At 39.7% G+C, this 15,697-nt stretch overlaps 2 protein-coding genes across 3 annotated transcripts; one reads left to right on the forward strand and one right to left on the reverse strand.

The window, feature by feature from the left end:
* Positions 1–1,252: 1,252 nt before the first annotated feature.
* Positions 1,253–2,614, reverse strand: LOC135650838 (transcription factor MYB93-like). The gene is made up of 3 exons (XM_065170462.1): positions 2,405–2,614; positions 2,165–2,294; positions 1,253–2,080 (listed from the first exon to the last, which is right to left on the reverse strand). The coding sequence occupies exons 1-3, from the start codon at positions 2,535–2,537 to the stop codon at positions 1,450–1,452; spliced, it is 894 nt and encodes a 297-aa protein (XP_065026534.1). The 5' UTR covers positions 2,538–2,614; the 3' UTR covers positions 1,253–1,449.
* A 6,796-nt stretch (positions 2,615–9,410) lies between these two features.
* LOC135650878 (uncharacterized) lies at positions 9,411–12,370 on the forward strand. Of its 2 annotated transcripts, XM_065170529.1 has the most exons (6): positions 9,411–10,086; positions 10,387–10,479; positions 10,559–10,626; positions 10,713–10,851; positions 11,169–11,279; positions 12,027–12,370. In XM_065170529.1, the coding sequence occupies exons 1-6, from the start codon at positions 9,460–9,462 to the stop codon at positions 12,030–12,032; spliced, it is 1,044 nt and encodes a 347-aa protein (XP_065026601.1). In that variant the 5' UTR covers positions 9,411–9,459; the 3' UTR covers positions 12,033–12,370. The 2 variants fall into 2 exon arrangements, with proteins under 2 accessions (XP_065026601.1, XP_065026603.1); XM_065170531.1 differs by lacking the exon at positions 11,169–11,279 and having other exon boundaries at positions 9,413–10,086.
* Positions 12,371–15,697: the final 3,327 nt, after the last annotated feature.

Below are 15,697 nucleotides of genomic sequence, written 5' to 3' on the forward strand. Positions count from 1 at the left end.
TTTGCTTGGTGGATTTGCTGTATCTACATAATCAATGTCTGCCCTAATTAGGTGAGTGATTTCTACGTATTTGGCCCAAAAGCAATGATTGACTTTGAATCTTTGTTAGGTTCATCCCTCGAGACCAAAAACCATTGTACCTGTGATGCCTGCCCCCCAATTAATTATTGGTTTCTTTGATTTTGTATTTTATTGCTTGATTACAATTGGATATAACTTTGCATTTTTCTGACATTGCTTATGCGTGACGTTTATTCTTCATGAGAGTGATTGATGTAAACAGATGCATTATGGAAGTTCTACTTTCATAGTCTATTGATTTATAGAAAACATATTTCTTATATTAAGTCGCTAAATAATGGCTTTTAGCTAAAGCCCAAATTTTTTTATAGATGAAATTGGGTTGGTTGGCTATATGTGCAAGGAGTAGCCAATAGGTTTTATTTTTTTCTTTTATGCCTGCATGTATATATGTATGTATGTATGTATGTGCAAGGAGTAGCTAATAGTTTTTTTTTCTTTTATGTATGTATGTGTGTGTATATGTAAGGTAAAAAAAAAACGTCATACAAGGTGGAAGGATGTAGTTTGGGTCACAGTAGATCATGTTATGATATGATAAATCTGCCTTTTTCATATGGTCAAATTTGAAAGAATAATATGGTTGATCAGAAGCACCAGTTTCATGAAAATGTTTTTGTTGCTTGTGCTAACCATCAACGGTGTTAGATATTTACTCACCCATCAGCCCGAATGGGGGAGTAACCAATGATGATGTAGATTTGAGGACAACATCGCTTTCTTTCCTTCTCGGTGTCATCAACCACGTCACAAAATGTGTACGGGCCTCCATGTTGTCATCGATAGGAGGCCAGCCGAGGGACATATTACGTTGCGTTCCAGTCTGAAATTTCTAATGTTTGGCTGCAATGACGTATGAGACTTCGTGAGATGCATGGAGAAATGGACTCCATGAAGTTTGGTTTGCTGCTTCAGTCCCTGACAACGACCTACTGACTCCTGTCACCTACGACGACGACGAAGAAGAAGAAGAAGAAGAAGCTGTTTATTGTGCATTAGACTGCATGATACGGGGGATAAGTTTGTCTCTCCGCAAAAGAGCTTGGCTAATAGTTTCGATTGCACGAACAAGGATGGGTGATGAAACATGTGGCTCTTTATATTACTTTGGATTAAGAAGAGGCAATCAACTGGACTTTTCTGCCATCGTATAGTTTAACTATGGCATTGACTCGGATCCATGTATGTAGATGACAGGTTCTTTCTTCAATCATATTTTTATTTGCTTGTCTTAACAAAAGATGAGGATAACAATCAACATATGTGCATTGGCAAACGTTGTACGAAGAAAAGAAAGGGTGGCGTTTCCTCATCGACAGTCTCGAATCCACCAAGCACAAACCTCGCAAGGATGACGAGGGAAATATATCATATAGGTCCGCGCACAAGGGGGTCGTCAAAGAACTCAGACCAGAAAGATGGAGGAAGCACGCATCCGGCATTACTGGAAATGATGCAATTGTCTCCATTGCCCAATGATCGATCGGCATCCCTGAGAAGAGCTGATGGAGTAGACATGGCTGCTTCTAGTTCATCGTTGCAAGTCGAATCCTGTTTTATATAGTTCCCAAGAGGCTGCTGATGAAACCCGAATGACATCTCTGGCACACCATAGAATTCAGCATTGGATATAGCTGCTGGAAAAAGGCCAGGAGATGGAACTGAAGTAGTAGTATCTGGGGCTTGCGTGTTCATTGAACTCATGGGCTTCATCTCAGGAATGATGCTACTGAAGCTGCTCATATTAATTGTTGCTGGAGATTGGAGAAGAGACTGCAGAAACCTGGCTGCATGATCATCCCATGCACGGAGTTCCATGATCCCTGTGAGGTCTGCAATGCACAGAAGTTGAGTCAAGGTGGCCAGAAGATCCATCCTCGGGTGATGCGTCATTGGGTCGACGCCGATACGGATAAGCTTCTTCTTCAGGTGGGTGTTCCAGAAGTTCTTGATCTCGTTATCGGTCCGACCCGGGAGGTGGGTTGCAATGGCTGACCACCTGAGAATGTAAAAGTAGAAGGAACAATAAAAAGAAGCTTCAGACGAGCCAGTGGTGCAAGATATTTGAATGTGTTCCGTGTACTTGTTTCCCAGGATGGAGTGGAGATGAAGAATGGTTTGCTCTTCCTCTGGTGAGAACTTCCCTCTCTTTATGTCTGGCCTCAAATAGTTTGTCCATCTTAGCCTGCAACTCTTACCACATCTGTTGAGCCCTGCATAACAACCAAACCACACCTCTTACATATAAAAGAAAATAGAAGACAGAGAAAAACACACACACACACATATATATATATATAGAGAGAGAGAGAGAGAGAGAGACCAGCAAGTTTAGGAAGGGCTCTCCAGCTTCCATGGCCATTCTTCTGGATGTATTGGATGAGCTTCTGGTCCTCTTCAGGGGTCCAAGGACCCTTCTTGATGCCACTCTCATCACAGCATGGGGGTCTTCCCATCCTCTCCTGCTGTGGAAGGTTCAGAACTTAAATTGCCTCCTCTCAATCTTAGCGCACAAAGCCATTTATACACTGGATCTAATCATGTCTAATGCATCCAAGTGAAATGACCAACTAACCCTTCTATTACTCTTTTAAAGGGCAAATTTTCTTTTCTGCACAAGTATTCTATGGCCAGATGAAACCTGATCTATGGAAAAAAGAAACAACCTTAAATTAGCTCTAAATCCTCTTAGGCTCGCTTCTCATAGGCATAGAAAACACTCGTCTGATCAAAATGTTTTTGTTCTAATCCAAGTTTTTTCTTTTTGTGGCCACGTTTGAAGTCATCTGCTGCTGTTTCAGTCAAAAACTCATAATTGAGGATAATGGGTCAATTACAAGCATATTCTAATCACTTCAAATAGGATTCGTACCGAACAAACATTTCTATTGGATGGGCATTGCCATATGCACAGGAAATTAGATCCACTGCTATGGTAGAGGGGACATGCTCAGAGGTGACAGTTTCCCACCCCAACCAACTCCGTTGATTCCTCTTTTTTTCCAGTTTATTGCAAGAATATGTTCAGTTTATCGCAGGCTTATAATATTTATCAGTACAATACTTTGCTGAATAACATAATATTAAACTATCATCAGAAGGTTGAAATGTTCTGTAGGAACAGATAAGACCACCAATGCTAAGTTCTTGTTTTGGTTGGGAAGTTGGGAAATGTCTTAACTTATTGTCCTCTAGTAAAAGGAGGGTAAAAATTATAAGAGGTCTAACATTTGATAAAGGAAAGACTTATGAGAGACAAAAGAATTTGAGGCCAACATAATCTTCATTGGATAAAGGATTTACGGTACGCTCCTTTTTCTGGTTGTCGTCCAATGTGTGTGTGTGTGCGTAGCTCACACATGAACAAAATCCCTATTGGTACAGAACCTATGCTTGAAACATTATCATCTCTCTCTAGGAATGAGTCTTAGGTCAGAATTACATGCAGATGAGAGGCCAGTACTAGACGAAAAGCGCTCAGGACTACATACAAGAAAGCACAGGGAGGCCATCTCTGGTAGAAACCCCGGAGACTGTGGCTTTGCAGGTACATGAACTGCAGTGAGAAAGGTGTTGGAACAATCTCAGAAGGCAACGAGCAGGTGGGATGAAGGTATGGAGAAGTTTTTGGATTAGCAGAGGAGGAAAAAGCAAAAACAAAAAAAGACATTCACTACGTTTCCTTCTTAACGAAAATATGAAGACAACGAGACAGGAACTAACCCAAAAATTTCTTAATCTAAATATTTGTTATGATTGAAACACAAAGAAAGTGAACTAAAACAGTACCTAGTGAGAATGTCATGGTAGGTAGACAGCATCAATCCAAGTCCACTTGTAGCCAGTAGCAAAGTTTGGATCCTCCACCTGTAAACATTTAGCATCTTCAATGACCATAGCATAATCAAATCCCACACGGGAAGACATCACATATTTATAATATGCATGGAGTTACAAGATTGCTTCCAGCCATCATTAAAAATTTTGCCTGCCTAATTCGAGGGTGCCTTTTGAAGGACGATCTCCATGATTGACATAGCCTCTAGTACCTGCACGATCATGCCACTGATAAGGTTCTCATATGGATATGTAATAGATTTCTGGGACAGTGCGGTACAGCTCCAAAATTGGTTCAACAGGAGCAATGATTCATAATGGCCCCAGAAGAGCTTGAATCAAATACAAGTTGTTGCTTGATCATTTCCAAAGAGCTTAAAAGTCAACTGCCTGTAATTGTTCAAGCTAAGTATATCCTAATGAGATTTAACGAAAAGTGTGCAAGCAAAAAGACAATCAATTCTGTGCATAAAACTGAGTAATCAAAAGTCATTTTGTACCAAAGACTTCAGATAATAAAATGTGTCACGTTATGTGATTGAATTAGTTTTTTAGGCTAAGATTCCTTCTGAGATGAATAACCAACAAAAAATATTCAAATGCATCTCTTATGACACCAAACAGTGCATGTAGATTTGTACCTCAACTAATCGACCAATTTCCTTGTAACTCTCAGTTTCAACTCATAACAAGTAGGCTGTGCATCAAGTTCTTAAACATATCCTGCAATAATTCTATCATTAATTTCACCAAGTAGAGCTATAGATGCAAGATCTAATAAAATGAACGGATAATGTAGTCACATTCCAATTTCTTATCTTACCTGCCTTTCGTCTAAGCAATGTCATTGCAACAACAGTATGCATAGATTATCTTGCAGTTTTAACTGTTGGAAAAAGAAGTGGGGTCGGCAGACATAACCCTAAATTAATAAATGTAAACAAGTTGATGCCCACTAAACCACCTGAAGGAGTCAACTACCTCAGCAAATAGTCTGCATATCTTCATCTATACATATGCCAATAGATTTTCGAAAAACAATGTGGTCATCTATATCAAACCTGTATTGTCGTCCAAATAATTGAAGATGACTTCTACACCAGATTGCTTATTTGTCTTAGTTTCTGTTGAATTGTACAATGAAGACATCATACTTCTAGTCTAATAATGCAACAAGTGGGAATCATATGCATCAAATAGTATTCTACAACCTATGCATTTACACAGGTCACCATATTTAAATCAACAGAGTACTTCTTAATTGAACCCAACATAGTGTACCAGTTATATAATTTCTGCAGGATCTGGACAATCTAATGCTAATCTCACAAGATTCAATGATAATAACAGGTTTAAACAGTAAATCCTGTCACTCCTAGGTGGCTGAATCTTTCTAGCTTAGTGGTTGTGGCTAGATTTAGAACTTTCGGAAACATTAGTTAATCAAGTAACACACCATCTGCTGAGATTCCAAGATACAAGGCAACTAAAATAAGACAGTTCATGATAGCAACTACAACAGAGTATGTCTTATGCTGATAATTATGATAGCAGAAATCTAAATAGTTACATAAACGATTTCAACTAGAGTTTGGGATCCAAAGCAGTTACACCATAACAGAATGGTGGGGAAAATTCAAGTGTTTGACAGTGTAGATGTAGTGAGTCTCAATCTTCTCACCTAGTCTCTTTCTTATATCAGAAACTCAGTAGGTATCACCACACAAGTTATACCAGAGAACAGGTGTAAATTTATCATACCTAATCAAACAATGTTTCAACACTTCAACATGACAAATATATTATAATATTCTTGAACAGACTTCATCAGCTGCAACCACCAGAGAAGCAAATCCCAAGCACCACTGCACAGTTCAATTACATGAGACTTTTTAACTTGAATTTTCTAGATGACCATGCCCAACATTATAAAAAGTTTTGTCCCTAGAACCTCATAGAACATAATTGACAAGTTCATCTGTGGTATGCTTGGAACCTTATATTCTCAGTAATATCTTCCTTCTTTGCTACCTGCACATTTATCTATTTAGGTCATAAATTTCTCACTCCATAAGTTTGATCCACTTGTGGACCATTGAGCATAGGCTTAAAGGTAAAATAATACAAGTAACGATATCATATATCCTACTGTCAACTTGACAAGTTTAAAGAGGGTATAAGGAATATAATTCTTTCAACATTTAATTTACTTATTCAGCTTGACAAGTTCAAGTTTGAAAAGAAGTGGAATGCCTTATTGTAGTGATTGGAATTTCAGCCATTTGTGGTACACAGTTTTCTTCACATGACTATCGATCTATGAACATATGTCAATAATTGCTTGCATGTCTTTAGAAGTCAACAAAAGCAGAAGATTGCCTAAAACTAACTCAAGGAGAAAATGTGACACAACATAATAATTGCATGCTCAACTGAAAGTGACAATGGTCTAAACACCTAAATTAAAATGTCAATAAGTTCACAAATATATACTGATATATACTGTGTAATTAGAAAAAAACAGTTTAGTCTTTAAGGGCCAGTACCCATCAACCATATGGAAGTTATTCCTTCTAATATAACCTAAATTTGTACTCCTTTTTTCTAACGGACAATTGGAATTAGTGCTTACTGCTTAGCCTTACAGTTCATTTCACCTCAGATATTTCTTTTCAGACATCATAGTTACAAGCTATTCTATTTTTTCATGCGATTCTGCTATTGCCCTTTTTCCCCTGAAAATACCTCTAATCTTTTGTATGATTCATTTTCATCTTTACTTACATGCACAATAACATAGAACAACTTCGTCCATATGACATATTACTTGGATTGTTTGTGTCCTAGATTAAGAAAGCAATAGATTGTTTGTATCCAAGACTAACATTAGCATCCCAAGGGATATTTTCTAATTCATCACAAGCCTTTTCACTATAAAAGTCCATACTTAGGTTATGTAATTGATCAGCTACTGGACAAATGAGTTGCTTATAAAATCAAATATACAATTAGGATTTTGCAATATCCCATCCTCTTGCACGTATGAACACAGCTTTTGCAACTTCTGATCCTGCATGGATGAAACTGAGTACTTGGTTTCCCAGCAGTGGTTTTGTTGCCAACAGATTTCTAGATATTATGATGTATCATGAGGACAGAATTTGACACCTACTGATTTTGACCAAGTTCACACTTTTAATTTAAGCTATTATGTAGAAATCATACAAACCACATATTGGACTGGTGTATTAACTCATAATTTTTAAATTTCTGCATGCACATATCTAGCTCTAGTGGTCATAGCAACGGCAGAAAAAAATAATGGACTTGGAGTTCATCTATTTACCCAACCGAATTATCCAATCTGTGTATAAGTCACAAGTGGGGATTTGTTCACTAAACATGTTATTGGGTTATTTATGAGTAGCATGATACTCGTACTACCACAACTAACAACTAATATATTGTATTGGAAGCTACATAACAGGGACTATAAAAGCCTTACTTTCTTCCGTAGCATTGCAGTTTGCGAAAATTGTAATCACCTTCTTACTTAAAGTCTAAGAGAAAGCCTTAGCACAGTTTTCTCTAATGCAACTAGAGTCAAGGATTCGAGTAACAGAACCAATCTTAATTAAGGCTATTCATATTTCATCCTCCCTAATCAAAAAATGGCAGGAACCTTGTGACTGCACCTCCATTTTCACACAATGTGTGGAAAATGCAAAACGTAGTTTTCGTAGCGATGAATACCGCATATACTATATCCCGCTAAACTGATGCTTTTCAGACCGTAGAACAAAGAAGTTAATCTGTCATAGTCCCAGAACCAGAAATTATGGGGGAAAAGTATTTTTGCATATCAACATCAGAAATTGAGCATAGATTGACAACAAATACCCGTTCTGCAATTTGTAGAACGGTCAATATGGTACACAACTAATTCACTGTTGGTGTCCTTTGTTGTGATTACCATGGCCGTGGTGAAGTGAACAATGATTCTCAACATAGCCAATCCCGGACGACCCCGAGATCCGATTCCTCAGCATGAGAGACCGTACTCTCTTCAAACCCCTTGACCAAAACGCTCGGGTACTGCGAGAGAGGCGAACCCACCTTTTCCAGGCAAAATCTCGAAACCGGTAGTTCCCAGCGCTACTGTCCCGACCGAGAACTCGCGCCGAGAGAGAGAGGATCCCTGGATTCTGGTCATCAATAGCAGAGACGGATCTCTGGGAGGCGGCGATCACCGAGCGATGGCTTCGGGAGGCAGGTATCGTGTTGCTCGGGGAGGGCGATCGGGAAGGGAATAGGGCGCCGTACGAGCACGGAAGTGGAGGGAGATGAGACGGGGTTCGAAACAATACGAACGCTATTAGGCCTTCGTGGGCTTCGGCCCGTATGGGCTTCAGAATGTAATGCTTGCTTAACGTGGCGTAAGATCGTGATTTCGGAGGACACGTGTTCAACCGCCAAATAGAGTATGGTTCCCACTACTTGATGGTAAATCATATGGTCATAACGGAATATGATTAAGAATCTAACATGTTAGGAAGATTGATTGTCCTCAAATCATGCATATGAATCATGTTGATTGAGAATCTAACATGCTAGGAAGATAATAAGATCAACCAGATTTATTTCTATAGTAATTCTCAATTATATCCTTGTAAAATCAAATTTGTATGATGAATATTAATCTTGGATTGATATAAGTGAAATGCTTACCAGAAAGTGGTTTTGTGAGGAAATGGATTAGTTGGTTGTGGGTATAAAATACATGTGGCCGGTGCCTGACAATTTAATCTTTACGGAAGTAAAAGTCAATTATAATTTATCCCATATGAGAGTGAAATATCTATAGTTAATCGGTATTGATTGGAAAATGATACTAAATTTATAAAACAAGTTAGCGATCTAATTAAGTTATGTACTTGTCGCGATGACTTAATACTCAGTAATAATAAATCTCATAATTGTGTTTTGTTTATTAGAATTTTAAGTGATCAGATTTACTTAGGATGTCCGATCATCACCATTGAGCCTCGATCATGATCCTCCGTCAACCTACCATTGTCAAATTAAACTAAAATTCCGCTCGTGTGGTTATTGGTTGTTCTTCTTTTTTTCATATTTATTGTGTTTTTTATTGAGGAAAATGACCTAAAATAATTTATAAATAGCAATAATAACACCAACATGATTTAGATACTACACCGACTGGATCCCCAAGATGATGTTCTACCTGCGTTGTCACGAGAGGCGGCGGGACCCGTGTGGGCCCCTCCCCAGTGCTCTGTCTCAAAGTTGAGTGGGAAACGCACGACTGGAAAGCAAGGCATCACACTCGACCGTGTTGGCACGCGTCCTCGAATTAGCGGGTAAATTCCTGGTCCCTGCGGCTGATGATACAGCGGACTTTACCAATCCCTGTCGAAGATCCAACGGCTAGGAAGGTTCCAATTGGACCAATCAATAACCTGCCTCCGCAACTAACGATCCTGATCTCGAGGTCGGCCGAGGCAGATCGCGGCAGCCGAGATGCCACGGTGCCTCAGCTTCACCGTCGCCCGAGACCGGTGCTACCGCCGAGCCTTCCTCAGCGCCGGCCTCCGTCCCTCCTCCACCGCCCTCGCCGATGGCGCCACCGTCCACTGCTGGGTCCCCGCCCGCCCGGATCCCTCCCGGCCCCCTCTCCTCCTCCTCCACGGCTTCGGCGCTACCGCCATCTGGCAATGGTCCGCCTACCTCCGCCCTCTCCTTCGCGCCGGCTTCGACCTCTACGTTCCCGACCTCCTCTTCTTTGGCGCCTCCAAGGCCCTCGGCCCCGACCGGTCCGAGTCCTACCAGGCCAGCTGCATCGCAGCCGCAATGGAGGCCGCCGGCGTGCGGCGCTTCGGCCTCATGGGGGTAAGCTATGGCGGGTTCGTGGCCTACCGGATGGCGGCGATGTACCCGGCGGCAGTGGAGCGGGTGGTGCTGTGCTGCGCCGGCGTGTGCCTGGAGGAGCGGGACCTCGCTTCGGGGCTCTTCGTCGTGTCGGACATGGGGGAGGCGATCGAAATCCTGTTGCCTCAGCGGCCAGAGAAGCTCCGGCAGCTCGTCCGGCTGTCCTTCGTCCGGCCGCCGCCTGTGATGCCGTCTTGCTTCCTCTGGGATTACATACAGGTGAGAGCTGGCCTCTCTTGTCTCTTTTCTTGTAGCTTCTTGTACACTAAGTGTGCAATTCTGTGACAATGCTTCTGGAATTCAATCCAAATTACCCAAACCATAATCATCATGCTTTATTTCTATTTGATCTGAATCATATGCATCCTTAACAGCTAAACATTCATATAAACCTCCTATTTTGCCTAACCGACAGCAAAAATGCAGTTTTATTTCATCCTAAGGATTTTTGTTCTAGTATAGATGTAGCTTGATCACCTAAATTTGGTTTGATAGTTTGAGTTTTGTCTTCTATGGCAGGTGATGTGCACAAATTATGTGAGAGAAAAGACAGAGCTAATCCATGCGTTGATCAACGACAGGAAGCTATCGGACCTTCCAATGATAACCCAGGTGATTTCAGCAACTTTCTTCATCTGTTTTATGAACTTCAGAATCATGTTATTGATGAGACAATGGTTTCTCCCTGCAGCCAACCTTGATAATTTGGGGAGAGCAAGATCAGATTTTTCCACTAGAACTGGGTTACAGATTAAAGAGGTCTGTGTGCCGTACTATAGTTGCAGTTTGAATTTGTTTTTTTCTTTTTTTTAGCATTTTATATGACTTTAATTTAAAATCTCCAGGCATTTAGGGGATAATGCTCGGTTAGTGGTCATCAGCAATGCTGGACATGCTGTTAATCTTGAAAAATCCAAAGAGCTATGTCGGCACATAATAGCATTCTTTCTTGATTCTCCCCTCAAGAATCACAATGGGCAGATGGTATGAGGCCTCCTTTCTATGAAAATAAATTTGAGCTTACAATCCTAAAGAATGACCAAAGTAGTCTGAGGCTTTCTCTTTGAAATTTCTTTTTCGGCTTTATATCTAATTGAAGAACATATCTGAGAATTGAGAACTGAATTGTTCAATCCAGAAATCTAGTTTATGAAACCAATATTGAGAACACCTTTAGTAGAAATCATTCCACCATGCTAGAAAAATGACCTTAAAAATTTGAGATAATGACCTGACTGAGCTAAGTTTTCTGATTATTGCTGTTAGAAAAGCTGCTCATTCGTTTGTTTTGATAAATATAGTGTTGTGGAACGCGGTGGAAAATTTTCTATAATTTTGCTGGTTTGACTCTGCGGAGGCTTGCTTCTAAATTTCAAGGGGTACCTAAAAAGGCATGGATAACATCTGTTGATGTAAGATAATCACTTATTTTGCTTTGTTTAAATTGTGAAGAATAATAATCTTGGAAGAAGACTACCAGTCTTTAAGAATATAAAGTATCGCAAACTGATGAAAATATACTCCGCATTCATATGACTTATATGCACTGCAAAATGTTCCGGTTTCGTTACCTTTTGTTGCACTTAATTTGTTTATATGTTATTCTTTTCTTGGTAAATGTTGGCTACTTAAGCATATCAAATAAGAATAATTTAGACATCATCAGAAAGATTCTCTTATGCAAGTATAAAATGGTCTCTTCTCTGATGGTAGTTTCTATCATATGGTAAACTAATATAATGGTCCGGGGTGTAGATCTTATACGTTCTAGGATTGCTCAGTTAAAATCTAGCAATAGACTAGGTAAAAAAGAGAGGATGGAAAATGCTGGTGTTGGAAGAAAATAGAAAAGAACATCTATCATGAAGGGTTTACGAGTTCGTGTCAGAACAATTGGTGGCTCATAGTGGATCTTCTGTGACATGCAGTTCAAGACTGAAACTTCTTTACACACCTGAAGCACACTGGAGCCACTAAAAGCACCTCATGGCTATGAAACATGGCAAATCTTAGCTATTATTTTACTTTACCTCTCTAAGCTTTCATAGTTGAAATATGCCTTGTAAATGTATGTATCTGCAGCCATTTTTTGCTCCTGACATTGCATTTCGAATACTTCATCTTTTGCTTTATCCCAAATTTTCTGCCTTCTGCTGCAGGTGTAGTATGATGGATATCTGATTGCCGTTCTCAAGAACCGAGGCAGGCGCAATCATCAAGCTGTTCTACATGCAACCATATATCGCAATGTTCGATGATACAGTTATCTGTGCAAGACTTGCTTGCGGATTTGAGACGAGCTTCCATCCTTTCTCTGGAAATCTGATTATGCATGCTTCTCGATTGTAAATGGTCATATGTTTCATCATTTTCTAAACATAGAAATCAGATATTAATCTCGATTGCATATTAGTTGGTGCATAATTGTATTTATGGCCGGATAGAGTGTAATGTTTTCATGCTGCACTATAAAAAGATCCCTCAAATCTGAGCTCTTTCATCACGATTATACTTTTGTAGATTTGACATTTGATCAAATTCTTCGAATAAGAAATTAATTTCGATATCGAAGGAGTCTTGTCCGAAATGCTTCTGATGCATGCAATCTTGAAGGGTGTCGCCTCAGCTCAAACTTTTTCCTCCCTCGACACAACTGTCTTTTGATCCAAATCAACTCACCGTCCCATGCCCTGAGCTCCTCCTCATCCGCCACCTGCTCCTCGCCGGCGTGCTTCTTCATGTACTCGATGTCCTTTGCTAGCGTCTTACCTTTGACGTTGGGTAGAGGAATCACATTGTCAGTGTTGCAGTCATCTAAAATAATCATATCGGACTTCAGTCATGCTTCCACCTTTTTGGGAACCTTATGCCGGGATCAACAGAGCTTGGTTCAATCCTGAGTGCGTAGAGTTATTCATGCGGATGCTCGAATGGAGGCAGTCGACGTCTAGACTTCATCTCCAAAATTGATCTGAGGTAGAGCAAGGAGTTGCTCTTCCTCTCTCGTCGGGTTATTGCTCCCTCCTTGGCAAGTTCAAGGCTAAAGTCGGGAGAGAGATTTTCAACTCGACCCCTCTAAAACCTAAGTCAGTATTGAGTGGTGTTTGAGGGAGTTTGAGTGTTTGAAGTTACACACCGGACACTGGTCAGGAGGTTGACTTTTATACTTATGAACGAAGGTCAGCTCGTACCTTTCATGCGAGCGCCAATCGATATGCATAGATCGACATTGTGCGACATCGTTTCAAGCTTTTTGGAAAAGTTCTGTACTATATGATGTTGTCTTGTACGACTTCAGACAGTGCGGGAACAAGCGACCATCCTATTTGAGTCCGAGGTGTCACGTCAACGCATTGCACCATATCAATCTTAAGACTCCACATTGACGCTAACGTGATTTTTGATTGTTACCGCGGGGGTGATACCAGAATATGTCCTTTCACACCTCTTACTCAAACTCTTGATCGTCTGTGTGTTCATCTTCTTCCCATCCTCGGAAGCTATGTTGATCTATGGATTGATCTATAGCACCCAAAACTTTATGTTTAGAGATAAATATATTTGTATTATTAATTTTGATGTCGTATGTTCTTTGTTGGCGTTCTTTTCCTAATACACTTGTGAATTGATTGTACTTAGCCAATTATTTTTTAATCTGCTATATATAATCTATTAACCATATCGATTAGTTCTACCTCATATTATTAATCTTGAAGTATATATTCTTTGCATATTTGTTGGTGATTTTTTCCTCATATATATTTTTTGAATTGTAATGAGTCATTTGTTTAAATAGTTAATCATTTCTTTTGATTTTTCAAATGCACTTAACAACCTTCTATGAGAGTTGTGACACGAGTACTCTTTACTTAGGTCGAAAAACTCTCATCAATTTGAAGAAATATTTATTTTTATGATCACATATCAGCTTTGTTGTCTCATCCGACAGAGTCTCCATTGATTCTACCTCTTATAAACTCTTCCAACTCTTATAAACTCGACATTCAACTAATACCATTAACTCAAAAGTTAACTTAAGCTTCGAAGGTACGCCATCGACATAATTTTGTAGAGTTCCACATGATTATGAATCAGACAAGTTTACAATCATGATCTTATTTTATGTCTTGCTAATAAAGAAGAAGAAGAAGGAATCATGATCTTATTTTATCGGTTGCTAATAAAGAAAAAAGAATGGAAGAGCATCATGTACAAATAAGGAAGATTATTTTATAATATAATTTTAGAAATTTATTTTCTCAAAAGATAACAAGATATAATGTATCGAATTGTCTTGATGTGATTTAATTTTCTTTCTTATTAGTTAGTTTATTTTTTTTTCTTATGATTTAATAATAGTGAACTCTCTGATTCTAATTCGATTGATATATTTGGGTTGCCACATAGTAACATCCTAAATAATCATGATTTTATTTTTTATATTGCTAATAAATGAAGGAGTAGATTTCATTTTACAAGAAAGGAAAACCATCATGAACAAAAAATATATATATTACATCATAACACAATTATAGAAGTTAATATTCTCAAAAGATAACCAAATATAATATATTGAATCACCTTCATATGATTTCATTTTCTTCCTTAGTATTTTTTTTCTTTGTATTTGTGGTCTATATAAAGAGACCAAAAATTATAATGAAATGATCAATCTTTGAATAAATAATCATATTATTTTTCATAAAATGTATGAGTGATGCAAGATTATAGTTTTTCCCCGGATATAAGTCAAAAGGACTTGGAGTGAGTCCGACTTACTCTCCTATCCGAAATCTACTCGTGAAACAATATTGGAGTAATCAAGACTCGTGAATCGATGAATGGGACAATAATTCTTTATTTCTCGTCTAATTTACCATTTTTTTACCTTTTTTTTTTTTTGTTGATCAAGAAATTAATGATTGGGAACCAATTAGATTCTTAATCCGAGTAGAATTGACCGACTTCTATTTAAACCAGCGGAGTCAGGTTGACTTATTAGGTGGTTCGACGTGTTCATCTTCCTTTGGTGTCTTTCTTCTGTTCCCGGCAGGAAACGAAAGCAGGGTGGATTAGTTCTGTCGTCGCTGATCAAAGAACAGCTTCTAGTTCATGAAAGGGAGGCGTACTTGCACCGAGAGAGGACATTGGGTTTCTCGATCGACGAGGCAAATAGCGACCTTTTTGATATGTTGGGATCAAAACGAAGGCAAAGAATTAAGATATCAAACGTGTTTTCCTGTCGTCGACGATCGCCGCGCCGCAGCTGCTGAAACCGAAGGCGTCATCGGATCACTCTGGCCGCCGCTGAGGTGCCTTCCATCTTAAGCAAAGAAAGGTAAAGGCGTGCATTCCGTATGAAGGGGCTTCACAGGCGAAGGCTTTGGATCAGCTTGTCGCCAACTACAACTCGCTCGAGGCTCTGAACCTGCTCGCCAATCCGGTCACGAGCAACACCGGGGAAGTGCTACTGACGAAGGCCATCTCCGGCGTCCTGCCTCGGCGCGCCTACCTGAACAAGAAGCCCAGCAAAAAGGAAGATCGGAGGAGGATGGAAGTAGGCAGAGGCGATGGTAGCAAACAAGGATCAAAGACCAAGCATCAGCGGTCGATCTCCACAAGGAAATAAGAGCAGAAGAGTACCGAGCCGTTCATCGTCTGGTGCTTTGCGTGTGGTTTGGGAGGGGTTAAAGTTGAGCGTGTCAGAAGTTTAATGGAATCTGATGCTGCTGAAAACATCAGCAGAAGTATGCATCACAGCCCAGTAGCTATTCTGCTGTAGATATGAACGACGGCGGGTGTGGGATATGTAGGATTCACACACCTCTTT

The sequence above is a fragment of the Musa acuminata genome, chromosome BXJ3-10 (genome assembly GCF_036884655.1).
Source record: "Musa acuminata AAA Group cultivar baxijiao chromosome BXJ3-10, Cavendish_Baxijiao_AAA, whole genome shotgun sequence".
Classification (NCBI taxonomy): Eukaryota; Viridiplantae; Streptophyta; class Magnoliopsida; order Zingiberales; family Musaceae; genus Musa; species Musa acuminata.